Source organism: Pleurodeles waltl, chromosome 10 (assembly GCF_031143425.1).
Source record: "Pleurodeles waltl isolate 20211129_DDA chromosome 10, aPleWal1.hap1.20221129, whole genome shotgun sequence".
Classification (NCBI taxonomy): domain Eukaryota; kingdom Metazoa; phylum Chordata; class Amphibia; order Caudata; family Salamandridae; genus Pleurodeles; species Pleurodeles waltl.
In genome coordinates, this window is record NC_090449.1 from 69,201,761 (window position 1) to 69,220,036 (window position 18,276).

Genomic DNA, 18,276 nt, shown 5'->3' on the forward strand with positions numbered 1-18,276 from the left:
AGGGTTGAATTTGATTATTATGGCAGTAATAAACAAATCTTTTCCACTTATTTGCATAGCAATGTCTAGTGGTAGGTTTTCTAGCTTGTTTTATGACCTTCATACATTCCTGTGTAAGGTCTAAGTGTCCGAACTCTAGGACTTCAGGAGCCAGATTGCTAGATTCAGCGATGCTGGATTTGGGTGTCTGATCTGTTGTTTGTGTTGCGTTAACAGATCTGGTATGTTTGGTAGTTTGACATGAGGCACTACTGAGAGGTCTAGTAGTGTTGTGTACCAAGGTTGTCTTGCCCATGTTGGCGCTATTAGTATGAGTTTGAGTTTGTTTTGACTCAACTTGTTTACCAGATATGGAAGGAGTGGGGGGGGGGGGGGGGGGGGGAAGCGTAAGCAAATATCCCTGACCAGCTCATCCATAACGCATTGCCCTGAGACTGATCTTGTGGGTACCTGGATGCGAAGTTTTGGCATTTTGCGTTTTCCTTTGTTGCAAATAGATCTATTTGTGGTGTTCCCCAACTCTGGAAGTAAGTATTCAGTATTTGGGGGTGAATCTCCCATTCGTGGATCTGTTGGTGATCCCGAGAGAGATTGTCTGCTAACTGATTCTGAATTCCTGGAATAAATTGTGCTATTAGACGAATGTGGTTGTGAATCGCCCAATGCCATATTCTCTGTGCCAGGAGACACAACTGTGTTGAGTGTGTCCCTCCCTGTTTGTTTAGGTAATACATAGTTGTCATGTTGTCTGTTTTGACAAGAATGTGTTTGTGGCTTATTATGGGTTGAAATGCTTTCAGCGCTAGAAATACTGCCAATAGTTCTAAGTGATTTATGTGAAACTGTTTTTGGTGATTGTCCCATTGTCCTTGGATGCTGTATTGATTGAGGTGTTCTCCCCACCCTATCATGGAGGCATCTGTCGTTATTACATATTGTGGCACTGGATCTTGGAAAGGCCGCCCTTGGTTTAAATTTATACTGTTCCACCATTGAAGCGAGGTGTATGTTTGGCGGTCTACCAACACCAGATCTAGAATTTGACCCTGTGCCTGTGACCACTGTGATGCTAGGCACTGTTGTAAGGGCCGCATGTGCAACCTTGCGTTTGGGACAATGGCTATGCATGAGGACATCATGCCTAGGAGTTTCATCACCATTTTGACTTGTATTTTTTGATTTGGATACATGGCCTGTATTACATTGTGAAATGCCTGAACCCTTTGTGGACTTGGAGTGGCAATCCCTTTTGCTGTGTTGATTGTCGCCCCTAAGTATTGCTGTGTTTGACATGGCAGAAGGTGTGACTTTGTGTAGTTGATTGAGAAACCTAGTTTGTGTAGGGTTTCTATGACATACTTTGTGTGTTGTGAACACTTTTTTAGCGTGTTGGTTTTGATTAACCAATCGTCTAGGTACGGGAACACATGTATTTGCTGCCTTCTGATATGTGCAGCTACGACTGCCAGGCACTTTATAAAAACTCTTGGCGCAGTTGTTATTCCGAATGGCAACACCTTGAATTGGTAATGTATCCCTTGGAATACAAACCTTAAGTACTTTCTGTGTGAAGGATGTATCGGTATATGGAAATATGCATCCTTTAAGTCTAGTGTTGTCATGTAGTCTTGTTGTTTGAGCAGTGGGATTAAGTCTTGTAATGTCACCATGTGAAAGTGATCCGATTTGATGTAGGTATTTAATGTTCTGAGATCTAATATAGGTCTCAGACTCTTGTCTTTTCTGGGTATGAGAAAGTACAGAGAGTAAACTCCTGTTCCTTTCTGGTGTTTTGGTACTAATTCTATTGCTTCTTTTAGTAACAATGCTTGAACTTCTAGTCCTAGAAGATCTATATGTTGTTTTGACATATTGTGTGTTTTCGGTGGGACGTTTGGAGGGAATTTGAGAAATTCTATGCAATAACCATGCTGGATAATTGCCAGTACCCAAGTGTTTGTTGTTATCTCCTCCCAATGTTTGTAAAATTGGCTTAGTCTCCCCCCCACAGGTGTTATGTGTTGGGGATGTGTGACTTTGAAGTCACTGCTTGTTTGGAGTGGTTTTGGAGCTTTGGAACTTCCCTCTATTTTTTTGAAATTGTCCCCCTCTATATTGCCCCCGAAAACTTCCCCGCTGATATTGGCTTTGATAAGTGGGCTTTGCTTGTGAGGTTGTGGCCTCTGTAGGTTGACCTCGAAACCCTCCCCTAAATTGTGTTTTGCGAAATGAGCCTCTGCTTTGAGGGGAGTAGAGTGCGCCCATGGCTTTTGCCGTATCAGTATCTTTTTTGAGCTTTTCAATAGCAGTGTCGACTTCCGGCCCAAACAACTGCTGTTCATTAAAGGGCATATTCAGCACGGCTTGTTGTATTTCCGGCTTGAATCCTGACGTACGCAACCATGCGTGTCTCCTTATGGTTATTGCAGTATTTACTGTCCTTGCAGCCGTATCTGCTGCATCCATTGCTGACCGTATCTGATTATTGGAGATACTTTGTCCTTCTTCTACCACTTGTTGTGCCCTTTTCTGGAACTCTTTGGGTAAGTGTTCTATGAAATGCTGCATCTCGTCCCAATGAGCTCTATCGTATCTTGCCAAAAGTGCTTGTGAATTGGCAATACGCCATTGGTTTGCTGCTTGTGCTGCAACCCTTTTACCCGCAGCATCGAATTTGCGACTCTCCTTGTCTGGAGGTGGTGCATCTCCTGAGGTATGAGAGTTTGCTCTCTTGCGAGCTGCCCCCACAACCACAGAGTCTGGTGTTAATTGCTGCGTAATATAAACAGGGTCTGTTGGCGGTGGCTTGTACTTTTTCTCCACCCTTGGAGTTATGGCTCTGCCTTTTACTGGATCCTGAAATATTTGTTTGGAATGCTTTAGCATTCCCGGGAGCATAGGTAAGCTTTGGTAGGAGAGTGTATTAAACAAAAAGTCATCCTCAATTGGTTCTGAATGCAAGGTGACGTTATGAAAAGCAGCTGCCCTTGAGACCACCTGCGTGTAGGATGTACTGTCTTCAGGTGGCGACGGCCTCGTAGGGTAACAGTCTGGACTGTTATCTGATACAGGAGCATCATAAAGGTCCCATGCATCGGGATCATCTTGACTCATTGCAGTATGAGTAGGGGATTGCATCAGTGGTGGAGTGGCTACCGGTGATGTGTGCATTGATGGTGGTGGAGATGGTGGTGGAGTTGTTTGTTTTGCCACCTTTGCCTGTGGCTGCTTGTCCTTTTCTTGAAAGGCAAGTCTTCTTTTCATCCTAATTGGGGGAAGAGTGCTTATCTTCCCTGTGTCTTTTTGAATGTGGAGCCTTCTTTGAGTGTAGTCTGGCTCAACTGATTCAAGTTCTTCCCCGATCTTATGTCCTTGGATCTGGGAGGACAATCCCTGTTCCTCTGTGCAGGAACCTGTTTTCGGTTCCGAGGCTGGATGTTTCAGAATCGAAAGCTTTTCGGTCGCCTTTTTGGGCTCCGAGGAAACCTTCTTTATTTTCGGCGTCGTGTCTCGGTGCCGAACCTTTTCGGTGCCACTGTCTCGGTGCCGAGTCTGTTCGGAGCCGCTGTCTCGGGCCCGAGATTGCTGTGTGCCGGTATCTCGACCGGAGTCGGATGACTTCGACACAAGCGTGCCCTTTTTTGGTGCCGATGAACGGTCACCTATTTTTCGGGTTAAGCCATGGCCTGTTGGCGGTGGCGTCCCCTGGGCTTTTGTTGTCTTCTCGTGAGTTTTATGCTTCGACGTCTTACTCACGGTTTTTGGCGTTTCTTCGGGATCGAGCTCGTCCGAGTCCGATTCCTGGATGGAGAAGGTTTCTTCTTCCTCCTCGAAACGCCGTTGTCCTGTCGGCGCCGACGCCATCTGCAGTCTTCTTGCTCTTCGGTCTCGTAATGTTTTCCTCGACCGAAACGCTCGACAGGCTTCACAGGTATCCTCTTTGTGCTCTGGAGACAGACACAAGTTACAGACCAGATGCTGATCTGTATATGGATACTTGTTATGACATTTTGGGCAGAAGCGGAATGGGGTCCGTTCCATCAGCCATGAAGAGACACGTGGCCGGGCCGACCAGGCCCCGATGGGGAATCGAAAAAAAACCCGAAGGGCCACCGGAGTTCTTCCAAAGTCGGTGTCGATCTGTTGTAACTAACCCGATACCGAACGCAAACAATACCGGCGATTTTTCAGAGATTCTAACTAACTTTCCGAACCGAAACACGGAGCAAAAAGGAACACGTCCGAACCCGATGGCGGAAAAAAAACAATCTAAGATGGAGTCGACGCCCATGCACAATGGAGTCGAAATGGGAGGAGTCCCTCGGTCTCGTGACTCGAAAAGACTTCTTCGAAGAAAAACAACTTGTAACACTCCGAGCCCAACACCAGATGGCGGGATGTGCACAGCATGTGAATCTGCAGCTACACATGCCATCGAACATGTATATATATTTGCGGTTTATAGATTGAAGTAGATAATTCTTTGTACATGTTTTCATTTCATTGCTGCGCACATTTTTGAGCGTGCACTTTCAGTTGTACTGACCTTTCTTTACGAGTCTTGCAGAGTGATTTAATAAATGTATTTCCTAGACTAAGAGTTGCTTACCAAAGGTTCTTTTCAGTGTGTGTGTTTCATCTCGGTGATTGTAGTGAAGCAAAACAGTTAGAAGTTGTGGCTTCCAGAAGGGTGCGGAATTTACATCCTTCATGGGAGATTCCAGGATTGTCTGATGCAGTTCAAGTCATCACACACCAGACTAGTGCCCCTTCCGAGGAGAAACCACATTGAGAATTGTTTTGCGTGTGAACGTACGGTCAGGGAGACTCAGATCATCTGACCCCTGACACTGTGCTTCCTTTTTTCAGAAGTACAGCACTAAGCACTTTTCATGTGGAATCGCAACCGACTGGGGTCGCAGGAGTCTTTTAAAGCCTCACTGTTGCGGTTGCCCAGCCACCCATGTCACAAACCTTTACCATTTCATCTTGCTGGACCCCCCTCCTGCTTTAGGCTGCGGTCCCCTCTAGGATGCTCCAACTGGCATCTGGCCCAACTCTTCTGAGGCACCCTCATGCTATGGAAAGCCAGACGGCACGCCTGTGACTACATATAGTATGTAAACAACAAACGCTCATATATTGGGTCATACACTTCCTGGCATAGAGTGGGCAGGGCTAATCCTTTCTTTTCATTCATCCAAGATGGTGGCTTTCTCTTAATTTTTCATTAAGCCTGGCCAATCCAAGATGGTTTCCCCAGTGTCTCCCATGACACGTCCTGCTTTACCATATACTGGACTTGGACGCATCACAAAACATTTGAAGCTCACCATGTTCATCACCCTTTACTGCTACTATTTTTTACCCATATTTATCTATCCTTTATTTTTCTTCATCTGATTCTAGAATTGCCTTTTGAGGTCTGTGAGCTTGCTTTTGCTTTAAGTCTGTCTTGAATAGTTCAGAGCCTTAGCTTTCCCTGCTTTTGGTTTTTCTTCACTTTCAAGAGCCTGAAGATGCCATGCCAAGCTTTTTAATGCCATTTTCGTTTAGAGGCTGATTCTAGAAGACGCTGGTCACCATTCACTTGTTTGTGCTGCAGGGAGGGGACCAAGTACTTGGATCAAGTGAAGCCAAATGACACTTGTGATGTGGTCTGAAAGAAGAAATCATGGCTGAGCTGGTCCACAGTACCCATCCTACTATCTTTACCAATCTCACTGATCCAGCTTTGCTCATTGAACGCAAACTCCAGGAAAGGCAGAATGAAAACCAAAAACCTTGAGTTAGATCTTGTATCTCTTTCTGAACATATATTTTGCAAGAAGATGATGGACTTAACATCATGTTCCTATCTATGCCACATTGTCAGGAAGGGAACATAATGACTCAGTGCTGGGAAGGGAACTTTTCCATATGAAATGTGATCTTACGGAATAGAGACATCTATTACTGGCCACAAAGAACCCTTTGAAATGCTAAATGATCAACAAAACATGCCATGTGTATGAAATGTGCAATGTAGGACTGGTTGTCAAGCTCAGTAGGCATGTAATTTTTTTTTCATGCTATTACCTTACTTTGAGCTTTATTCTTGGTTTAAAAAATTCTCCAGGCCGAGGGTCTGTTCCAGTGTTCCTCTGAAACCTTTGTTACATTTGATCAACTTGCGTTACCTTACCATTGGTTAGTTGATGTCAGTGCTTAATTTGTGCTTGTTGTTTCCGGTGCTGAGCACCGGCACTTATTTTTGAGGGCCGGCGCTTAGTTTTCTGCCTCAAGTATTTACTGCGAGCAAAAGACACATATGGAAGAGACGGAGGAAGAGAAAAACGAAAAATCGTCACAATAGGAGAAAGCAGAAAGCTTCATGAGCGAGCTGAAGGGGTAGGGAGTGGCTGTAAATAGATTGAAGAGGCCCGAGATGGCTTCCGGAATACGCTGCCTCAGTATTCTGTGTTCGCAGATTTAGTTGCAGCAGCCGCGTGTTTAAGAGACGGGCTTTGGGCACCAGCACCTTTTTATTTACAAATTAAGCACTGGTTGATGTTGTACAGTCATTTCTGGAAAGAGTAAAAGGAGCTCAGGAACAATTGAATGGAATGGAATTGGAAGCTTTTCTTATTAAATCTCCAGTAATGGAGACCAATAATCTTTATTTCTAACAGAAAGTACGATTCATTCCTACTAAGGCTTCACAAAGTGATGTGCTGCACATGTCATGGCTCAGCTATTTCTGGGCATAGTGGAATTAGATCTACTTTTATGTTGTACTGTTTTCTTCTTTGTGGCTACTGTCAATTCTGATGCCGAGATTATAAAGCCGAATTTCAGAGTTTGATTGGACTGGGTACTCCATCGCAAACACAGTAGAGTACCTTGTTCATCAAATCCTCAGTCCACCTGCTTTATCATGATCCAGGCGGTCCAGCATGTTTCCAACACGGGCGCCCTCGCTTTCTCCACCATCGGAATAGCCAATAGAAGAAGGCAAGTCAGAGAGAGAACATCAGATCGCACGCCTTACTTAGAGCTGACAGTCTGATATAATTTTTCTGTCCATCACCATCAGGAAAATCATGTTGATAACAGGCCAAAAACAGACAAATGACCCACACACCCTGGGAGAATGTTCCCACAGAATGGGGTAATCCGGTTTCTGCTTTTCAGTAACAACTTCAATTTTTAGAATTTGTTCTTGAGAAACAAAGGTTTGGTGAAGAGCTGCCTAAAAGACATCAGACAGAGTGCCTTCAGAGGGTCTGCTGTGATGACAAAATAGGTATCCTCTCCCCCTAAGTCTACCAATTATTCAGGCACATGGCCTTACGCATTCCCCTGTCCTCGCTTATTATTCACACCAGGCTGTGTAAGCTCAAGCAGGGAGATTCGCCTACATATTCTCCATCATGGTCGCTGGGATACTGTGGGCATGCCCAGTATTTTATTTTCAGTCATCCAAGCTGGAAACTTCCTCTGTGTGTTCTACTGAGCCTGACTAGTTCAAGATGGTACCAGAAGATTTCTCCCAACATGGTTTCCCTGCTTTACCATGTATGAGGAAGTTTGCACTGCGTTGCAAAGCATTTGAAGTTAATTTTCAGTAGAGTTCATTGCCTCTTCTGCTACACTTTGTGCTTCATTTGTGTTCCCCTTTTTTCTTCAGTTTATTCCAGACCTAACTTGATTCTACTCCACCTTCTCTTGAGTAGTTGAGAGCCTTGCCCTTTTCTTGATTATTTGCCTCCAATAAGCTGAAACGATCTTTGAAGTCAATTTATATGCCACTGGCTTTCTCCTCCTGACTCTGTTCGGCTTTCATTTCTCTGGCATGCAAGGTGGGACTGAGGTTACTGCAAAGGCTGCCAAAACCCCAGGCAATCCTAACCAATGTGACTTCTGAGTCCAGCGACTGACCCCAAATGCTAAACAGAAGAATGGAGCTCCCCTATTTGCAGTGAAACTGTTTGAACTCTAGCCGAGGTTCTATTTTTTGGGGAACCTAATTTTCACATTATTTGTGATGTTAGCACTGACAATACCAGTATATGAAAATTGTTACACAATGAGAAACCTTTTTATGAAAACACATATATTACAGGAAGATGGCACATTCTGAATGCTGAATCTCAAAGAAGGCATCAAAGCACGAGACTGGAGGGCTATGCCAAGGTTATGATAGTGAGTTCCCAAGAGTGCCTGACAACTTTTGTGCCATGCTACCTCTCCAGACTTTCCATTTTTCTTTATCGTCCCTACGAGCTTGGCACCCCTTCTACAGTCGAGGCTGGGCATTGACAGATGTCAACGAGGTGTCAGGCATCCAGTTATGGGAAAAGCAGGGAAGGCGGCTCCAAAGCAGCTCTAGAGTGAACCCGCAGAGATGTGGGCAGGGGTGGTACCAGCAAGGCTTGAGTTAGTAGTTTAGGATGGCACCGGCAAGTATTGAGATGGTGGAATATCTGGCCTGGTGCAGCAGAGCGGACCACAAATGTAGTTTACGGTCAAAGTAATAGAATAGACGGTTCTTGCAATCTTGCAACTAAGAAATTTCCGCCAACGGTTTGGTGGGTTTTTCTGTTTCATGTTTCCCGTCACTACAGTACTTACCTTAAAAATGACATACTTATGTTATGCAATGCATATAATAATATTTACATGAGGTATTTTGTACAGTCCAAATTAAGCTCTAAAGTGCAGAAGACTTTGTAAAAAAATATATACATACATTAACAGTTGATTCTGAGATATGGGTATTGTATCTACAGAGGTGTGTGGCTGACCCGAAATTACCGAAACAAGGATGTGTAGGGAAACAGTAAATCAGTGGCGGATCGCAGGAAGGAAAAGGTGCAGGGCGGTGCAGCGCGTGGCCGGTTGGGGCATGGGTGCGGGGTGGATCCGCTCCTCGACTGGACTGCAGGCACAGGCTCCCAGCCTACCCTGCGTCCAATCCTAACACTGCTTTCATGCTACTGGCAGCATTAAAGCAGCATTAGGATTGGACGGAGCGCCCAGCCACGGTGCTCTGATGCAGAGTGAAAGTCTTTACCTGCTGTCTCCAACCCAGCAATGCAGTGCCTGTGTTGCTGGGTTGGAGAGAGACAAGTGCGCATGTGTATTTGGCCAGCAACACACATGCCCACTATGGGGGAGTTTCATCCCCATCAGCATGCCCCCCCTTTTTATTACAAAACAATAATAAACATAGTTTACTATGGTTTTACAGAGAGGTTTTGCCGCTGCTGCTGCTGGCCAGAGGGCGATGCTCCTCCGCCCTAACGGAGGAGCCGCCCCTTGTATATACATTTTATTTGGATAGAACCAAGCAACACATGGAACAGCTGAATGTTACATATTTAACTACACTAAACATTAATGAGACAAACTTGCATATATTTACATTTTCTAATATTGTGCGATGCAGAAACGTGGCCATCACACAAAGCTTTCATAAAATAACAAGGCCGTGTTTTGATTAGGGGTGGGGGAAGTTATGCATATTTTACTTTGTGAAGTATGTATAATTCTCTTGAAAACCTGTAAAATATCAACAAAGACTCATAGCTGGATGCGCTGGTTGCTTCCATGTAATAATTTGGGACCAACTGTTGCCTGAGCTGGTCACTCACGGAAACGCTACGGAAAATCTACGAAAATGTTATGCGCTCAGAATCAAAATGCTCGCAAGCTACCAGAGGGATATGCATGGCTTTATAGTACTTGCAAAAACAAGCTAAGCTAGGAATGCCCTTGCTTCAAACATATTCTTGTAATTAGTGGTGCCAATTACTGCATGTGAGAAAAACCTAAGCAAGTGATCAGGCATAGGGTAATGCTTTTTATTGTAACATTTGTTGCAATAAATATATGGCAGAGTACATGTGACTGAATCAAGCAGAAAGACTCCATTCCTCCTTCATCCCCTTCCTCGTTCCCTTTCTTACTCCAAGTGGTTCTTCCCATTGAGACCCCCCTCAGTTACCACCGTATCAAGTTGTTTTTTATGTCTATGCCAAAGTCCCTCCTACCTATAAACATTACCACCTCCCAAGAAACTTCCTGTCCCGTCTACGGGACGCCACCTTCCCTTTAGCAGAAACGTTGGTTGGGTACGTTCTGATTATTGAAGACTGTAGTGGCCTCTCTATGATGGTGCTAGGCCCACTTTTTTTCCCAAATGCTGGACTAATGTTTGGCACTTTCAGCGAAAGCAGCAGGAGGATGCTACGAATTGTACACAGTATTCAGAGCGGTGGAGCATGGGCCCAGGCCCAGTTTGTTTTGCTAAGACACGCCGGGGTGAGTGACCTGCATGTAGAACATTTGCATATTGCCCCTACCACTATGCAGGGGCGGCCCCTCCAAGAGAGCGGAAAAGCATCACCCGCTAAAAAAGAAAATGCCCCCAGAACTGAAAAATAGAATGGTAATAAACTTTCTTTATTACCATTTTTTTTTTCAGCACCCCGTCCTGAACCGAGTGTCAGGACGGGGCGGGGCAATTGCTGCTGAGTGGCAGGAGGGAGTTGTGCACTTGTTTAAAGTGCGCATGTCCCTATGGCCAGCCGTCTTGCGATGGCCAATCTGCCATGCGCACTTTAAACTTCTTTAACCCAGCTGCCGTAAGCACAGGCCTCCAGCGCTCTTGTGAGTGCTGAGAGAGGCCGCTCCCACTAATTCTGTTGCTTCTTTCATGCTGGCTACTGTCAATATGGCACAATAAGGGTTTAGATAATGAGTAATAGAAAGAGATGAAGTAAATAAAAGAATTGGCGTTAAAATAATACATATATCTCCCAATGATCAATTAATGTGTTCACTTCGGGCAGAGTGAATATATATTTGTCCCTACTATACAACTGGAGCACGTTCACGTGGTTCGTACCAGTCCGGATATAGTAGGGTTATATGGGCTGGCCCCTTATGTTTATTGGTTTCCAGCATGAGAGCAGCACCAGGATTGGCTAGTGGAGTTTCCTGGGTCCCGTCGCGCATTGGAGCCAGGAGAGAAGAAGAGACGATGGGAAGAGAGGAGGTCATCCTAAGGTACATGCTGTTTTTTAAGATTATTATTGTAGCCTCCGCCCTCCAGCCCCCATTGTAAATACGAGCCGGCAGCCACTGCCACTATATGAGGCACTGAAGTGGTTAGCCACAGGTGTAGCACACTACTAGGAGTGAACACAACTGACCTTTAATGCACCTTATTTAATACATTAGTAACTCATATATGTGCATTTAAAGTGATAAGGTGTGTCCCCAACACTCAGTCCTTTCACCCACTCACTTACCTACAACAGTAAGGACTTCATTGCTGATCTCTGCCTTGATGTGCAGCCGCCCCCGGCGTTCCGTGTGGTCGGTCCCACAAAGGCTGGGCACGTTCATCACGCAGCGGTTGTGAACATTCATCATGCAATCTGAAAACAAAAAAGACAGGAGGGGGTAAGCAGCGCACTCCAGCACGTGTGCTTTACTTCCATTTTGAAATGTTCGAGGAGTGGGTTACAGTGCTTTCTTGGGGGGCGCCTACACTAGACCAGCGCCTGGATACCCTCCCGAGTAAGATGAGCGCTCTACAAATAGTCATAACATACCAAAGGACCTGAAGAAAATCAAGGTCAATTATTTTATACTCATGAGCTTATAAGAAGTGCAAAAGCAACCCAGTGCAATTAACCTTTCCAGTGGGGTATCAGCTGTACCCAGGGCCCCTGAATTATGCGATTGTGTGGTTGGAGCTATTTTTGCATAATTATAGATTTCCTGCATTTGCCACATAATCCATCATCAGCTGCAAAATCTACAGATTTTAACAAAGAAAACGCAAAGATGGACTGGTCACCTTTCTGTTGCTTATTGCTATATCTGGGTGATAAACTGGTACTAAAGAGGCACAACTAATGGCGAGACAGAGTTAACAAGTTCAAAAATGACACAATAATGAAGTAATAGTATCACAAAATGTAACGCATAGAGCCGCATAATTTACTCTGCAGCATAATTCGCCCCTCCATTGTTTCATAATTCCAGTGGCCCTGATGGTGCCTTATTATGCCCTTTGTTGTAAATCATTGAGAATAATCCAATTAAATAGTATTCCCCCCTACAAGCCATTTTGCAAGCGAAAATGCAAGATGGTGATGAGTGGGGAGCTAAAAACTATGCACGCAGGGTCAGAGCTGGTGGGGAGCAGCGTGGGGGGGGGGGGGGGAGGGGAGGTTAGGGTGTTGACAGGAAACGAGGGAGCTGGGCACAGGAAAGCTGCCCCGCTAGAACATATTTCTGTCCGGCTACATTAAATCACATCGCTGAATTCTAATATTAATTGGATTGGGCTGAGAGTTTAAACATCTTTGCTTTCCTTTCTGGCTCTCTCAAACTGTCGGACATGGGTCAGTAGATGTATAAAGAGGGCTCCAGTTTTCATTCTTTCTGTGTTTCAGGAGGATGGAACGGCACGTTTTATATTTTTTTCCTCTTCTCTAGCGCCCCCTTTTTCTCTGTTTCTCTCACTCCCCCATCCCACAACCCCTCTATTCTGGCTTTCTCTTTGTTTCTCTCTGCTGCTCTCCTGTCCTCCATCAAAGTACACAAAGCACCTTAAGGTGGGAGGGCCAGAGCCTGTGTACAAAAAATAGGATGTTTTTGCTTCAAGGCCACTAGTTACCATAATTATGATATCACTGGAAATGACATTACATGATGGTGTGTGATAATCTCACTGGAAATAAAGCTTTTATTATGCATTTTTGAGCCATCTTGTAAGTTTGATTTTGATGGAATTCAGTGGATCTCCCGAATTCTATCTGGAGCAACATGCAAGAGACCCCAGACACAAGCTTCAGACACATATAACTGATGGCCAGAGATTCACAAGCACTCTCAGGCACTGCTCCCTTGATCCAGGAAACGCTGGTTTTAAAGAGGTAAGTGTGGACACAAGTTGTGGCTGGCAATGTTCAAGACACTCCCTACTTTTTCTGTGACTCGGAATTTTACTCCCTCATCAGTATTGCCAGGACTGGTTCGGGGGCCCAGTGGCAACCAAAGGTTACTTGGCTTCAATCGTGTGAACTGAGGTTGTTAAGCCCTCATGTACTGGGGTATCCATGTTCCCCAAACTGAAAACCAAGAACACCCCATTAGCACTTAACATTCTAGGTAGAGATGGGAGCTGTTGTGGGTTTAAACTCAGAACTCAGTACCAGACATGATATCACTCAATATGTCATGCCAGTGCCTTTACTCAAAAGTACTTTAATGTACACACTGCTAAACACTGCATGTAAAATTAAGAGAACATACAACATGTACTTTTGGTAAAACAGTTTACCAAGTAGTCAGGATGTTCTTAGGGATGGTTTGGGGTGCCCATTTGCACCCTCTCCTTAAAAGGGGTTCTCATGGACTAACTAGCGTGCAAATCACCTATCCTGAAGATTTAGCACTTGTGGGCTAACCCCTTCTATCTAGTCTGCTGACGTTATCTGTGAGGAACCTAGCGACAGTTTCTATGTCCCCAGGCCCTAACATATAAAATCTAGCAACATTTCTAAACACAAATGAAAAGTTTATATCCTACGAAACCAGAAAATGGAAGCCAAGCTTTAGAAAACCTGCAAAGGCAGACATGGATTCACCACGGCTCCCACTTTAGCAAAAGTTGACTTACAACCCTCTGTGACCCAATACAACCTCTGCTTCCCCCAGGGCCTTCACAAAAGCTAGACACGAGTAGGAAACTGGCAAGGCCTACAAATGAGCAGATCCTTCAAAAGTGCATATCTTCGCAGTCGCTGCACTGATTTTGATGCAATGTGGAGCTCTTCACTCCACAAGCTTCTTCAGATGGTCAGAGTTCTTTTTCCTTCCTGCACAGCCAAGATCTCCTTTTCTAAAATACATGCTCCTGCTTTGGACCCAATTCTCTTGCAAAGCTCACCAGGCAGTCACCAGAAAGACCACGGCATAGCCTCGCCTCTGGTGGGGCAGTGCAGCAGTCACTTTTTTCACAACACGCAGTTCCTCCTTCTCCAGGCAGTCTCCACCTCTCCTTGCAAGACTTTTGTCTAGGTTTTGTCCTACCAGGTAAGGAAGACCACAACCAGGAACGCTAGCTCCCGGAGCGCAAGTATTTTACACCTACACTGCTGTGTGTAACCTCGCACCGGTCAACGACAACTCTACCACACTGACCCGGGTTTCTACTCTGTAAAATTCTAGGTTTGCAGACATACACAGATTCCAAATATCCATCTCTGAGCCGCTTTGAGGCAGTTCATGAAATTGTGTTTATTAGCCCCAGACTGGACAGGCTAAAACCTTTTGTCATTCACACTTGGTAGGAAAAGGGGGTGGATCTTGGATGGATCTGAAACAAAGGTTGAAAAGAAGGAAAAGCCTTTCCACCAGGTTCCTGCACAAAACAGTCTGCAGTGACACCTCTGGGAAGAAATGAAGCCTGAAAGGGGCAGGAAAGTTCTCTCCTGTGGATGGGGGTGTCTTCCTCACTCAGTCCTTATGCAGGAGCCTGTTCCAGTTCAAACGGCCCTTGAAATGTTCCTGCAATGGCATCTGTGTCTGGCAGGGTCTCTCACTCTTATGAACCAGCCACACACAGGACTTCCAAAATGGATCCCTGTCCCCATACATTCAAATAAAGCAGACTCACATTCCAAGCTTACCACAGTTCACATGTGCAACACGCACTCTGCACAAACACCCGCTATACAAACTACCCAAAGCCAATTACCCTACCTGTGCATGTTCAGCTGAGGCGGGCACTATAGCTTGTGGTTCATAGTGCAATTTGAACAGAGAATACAGTGGGCGAACCTCCTTTAGGGAATCCCACACCGCAGCACCAGGTACAAAATACCAGAGGTCAAATAGTAAAAACAGTGAGTTTTCATCTGGTAGAGCCCACTTTACTAACAAGCATAAACTTACTCTCCCAGATCTCTGGCAGCACATGCTATTCTGGTGTTTTCTGGTATCTTTGCTGCACTAAATCTAATTGCCTTGATTGCCTCTTCCTGGCCTGGAGCAGTATACAATGCCACTGCCCATCTTTCCAGTTGCCTGCTGTCTTGCCAGGGCCCTGGCTGCTTCTTTGGGTGCACACATTGCTATCAGTGATTGCTGGATTATATTTGACTACACTTCCAGTTCCTTTCCACAGTGATGATCACCCCTCTGACCCAATGGAAGCAGATGGAGTTTCCTAGGTTCTTAAGAAATCTCCCACTTAACATAACTTCTCTGTCTCCCTATGGAGAAGGGGGCAGTGTGAACTAGTGATTAAGTTGCCCACTGCACATCCTACTTCCTACACTTTAGGACAGTTGGATCCTGTGCCAGTCGCTTAGGGCGTTATGTAGAGCTTGGCGAGGCTTTTCTGTCACAAACTTGAAGGAGTATCCTGTCTGCCAAACCATCAGTCCACTTGCTCTAAATAGAGTCTGGGTTATGACCGAGGATGAACTGAAAATGTCTAGAATCTGGGGGATGTGAAACTCTAAATGTATATATTCCTTCTGTGCATGGCCTGCATTACATTGTCTCATTACAAATACCAATTCTTTTGTTTATATTAACTTTATAACAATCTGTACATATAGAAACATTGTAACTTCTACTATTTAGATTCTGGAGGACCATCATGTCTCTGCTGGCAGAAAGAGAGGAAACCACAGACAATGGGAGGAAGCAGGGATGAGAAAGAAGCTTCAAAAGATGGAGGGGTGCAGGGGGTGTAGGGTGGTGGAAGAAAGAGGCTTGACTTGGAGTCAAGGACAGGCAGCATTGGGCAGCACCGGCAGCAGGCTCCTAGGAAAACAGTGTTTCTACCATTGCTACTGTCATGCGATCCCAACGGATTCAATACTTTACAACCCGTTCTATCCAAGCATCATTCTGTAGTTTATGTACCTTCTTTTCTACAAGAGATGCAAATTCAAGGGGTCAAATCCAGCCCACCAAGCATCTACAAACACATGGGTTAGTGGTAGTTCCCAAAAGTGTGTGCCTTCCAATGAGCAAACAACAACCCCAGCATAGAATCACCATCACCCTCAATGTCTGAACATTGATCGGCTCAATCCAAAAAAACCTTCTTATCTGATGACTCTGGTGGCCAAGGGTGGCTGAGAAAATCAGTTCTTGCAGGATCTGCTTGCAAGCAAAAATTAGTTTTCCTTCTCCAGAAGTGCCAATCTAGCCCAGACTACTATCTTCACTGAATGTGTTGCTGACAGGTCTCCTTCAAAAGCTGGACTGCAAAGGTTGGCAACATGGGGCTTCCTGAAAGCTATACATGGATAATGCTGCATAAAAAATCTTTACCAAGATAATAATAGAATTCCCAGAGATTGAACAGTTCCGAAAGAACTGCAAAAAGAACAGGCCCCTGTAGACTCTGGGGAATCTTCAATGAATGCAAACTCCATAGGGCTGAGCTTGTCGTATTTAGATGCAAAGCTCGAAGTAAGAAAACTTGGACTTCACTGCATATACCTTCAGCACCTTAGTGCAATATTGCACCAACTGACTAGCACGAAAACAACCTTGGCACCCAGCACCTATGGCCAAATTTAGGTTCTTGCACGGGTCTGTCGCCGCACCTCTGCAGAGTGTACATGATCCGGTGCCTGGTAATCTGGGTTGTTTTGTCTTCCTCGGTGGCCAGTTAAAGAACTACAAAAACTCATTTCTGCTTTCAGTACATGCTACTGAGTGAAGATATAGAGTTGGGTCTATTGAGCAGTTGTGCCCTACCTGGGTACATACCGTACCATGGGATCACTGGCAGCCCTTCGGCGGAACTGAACCGACCAGATATTGCGCCCTCCGGTCTCGCTCCCACCTTTAGGCATTAGAAGGGAGACAAATGTATAATCCCGGAGTGGATGGAAAAAAGCCAGTGGATGGTCCTGTCTATGCCACCATGAGAGCCCGAGACAAAAGCTGCCACCTGGGTTCTTTTTCTCCTTCACCATCACCGCCTATCACTTCGCGGGCAAAAAACGCACTCACGACTTTGCCTGCATCCTATTTTCTGGTTAGATTTTGTACGCAAAGGTAGGTCAGATACTTTGATTTCGGATATATAGTGGACAGAAAAATGAAAATGTGAGAAGAGAGTCCCTCACAGTAGATACTGATTGCCACAGGGGACTGGGGGGACACAAAAATCCATACGATCTGTCTGCACCCTCGCAGCGCTTTCAAAAATTGGTAGACACATCACCACTTACCAAACACATCCTTATTTGTTAACGATTCTTTTTTAATTTAAAAAGTCACAGGCTAAGGAATTAAATAAAGGCGAAACAAGATGTGGGACAGACTAATTAGCCAGGTATTTAGATCAATGACACAGTGAAGGATGTGTGCATCAGGGCCAAGAGCACATTCTTTCTAAGAGGAAATCTTCTTGCCAACTAAACCCATTCATGTTATGTAGGCTCTTTCCCATTGCCATTTACTTGGCAACTGGTGGTGACAAAAGCAACTAGGCCTCTGAAAGCTGTTCACATGGAAGTGATGCGACTGCGCGTGCACGTCTCACCCATGCAGGCCTGAGCTGAACCAAACCATCCTCTGCAGATCGCTCTCTCATATGCCAGTTAATAGTCAATATAGTGGCCCTGGAAAAAGGTGGCCCTTCTTGTCCTACTGTGCGTATCCTATGCATTATGGCAATCACGATATAATGTGGCTTTATGACAATCATGATATAATGTGGCATTATGGCAATCATGATATAATGTGGCTTTATGACAATCATGATATAATGTGGCTTTATGGCAATCATGATATAATGTGGTATTACGACAATCATTATATAATGTGGCATTATGGCAATCATGATATAATGTGGCTTTATGACAATCATGATATAATGTGGCTTTACGGCAATCATGATATAATGTGGTATTACGACAATCATTAAATAATGTGGCATTATGACAATCATGATATAATGTGGCATTACGACAATCATGATATAATGTGGCATTACGACAATCATGATATAATGTGGCATTATGGCAATCATGATATAATGTGGCTTTATGACAATCATGATATAATGTGGCATTATGGCAATCATGATATAATGTGGCTTTACGACAATCATGATATAATGTGGCTTTACGGCAATCATGATATAATGTGGCTTTACGACAATCATGATATAATGTGGCTTTACGGCAATCATGATATAATGTGGCTTTACGGCAATCATGATATAATGTGGCTTTACGG

At 44.7% G+C, this 18,276-nt stretch overlaps 1 protein-coding gene across 2 annotated transcripts in view; it reads right to left on the reverse strand.

Annotated features, from left to right (window-relative positions):
- The window catches only part of PRKCB (protein kinase C beta), a 799,526-nt gene that overhangs the window by 384,642 nt on the left and 396,608 nt on the right, over positions 1–18,276 (reverse strand). For both annotated transcript variants that reach the window (XM_069209698.1, XM_069209697.1), the window contains exon 5: positions 11,298–11,426. In XM_069209698.1, the coding sequence (XP_069065799.1) occupies positions 11,298–11,426 (129 nt within the window). The remainder of the gene's footprint in view (positions 1–11,297; positions 11,427–18,276) is intronic.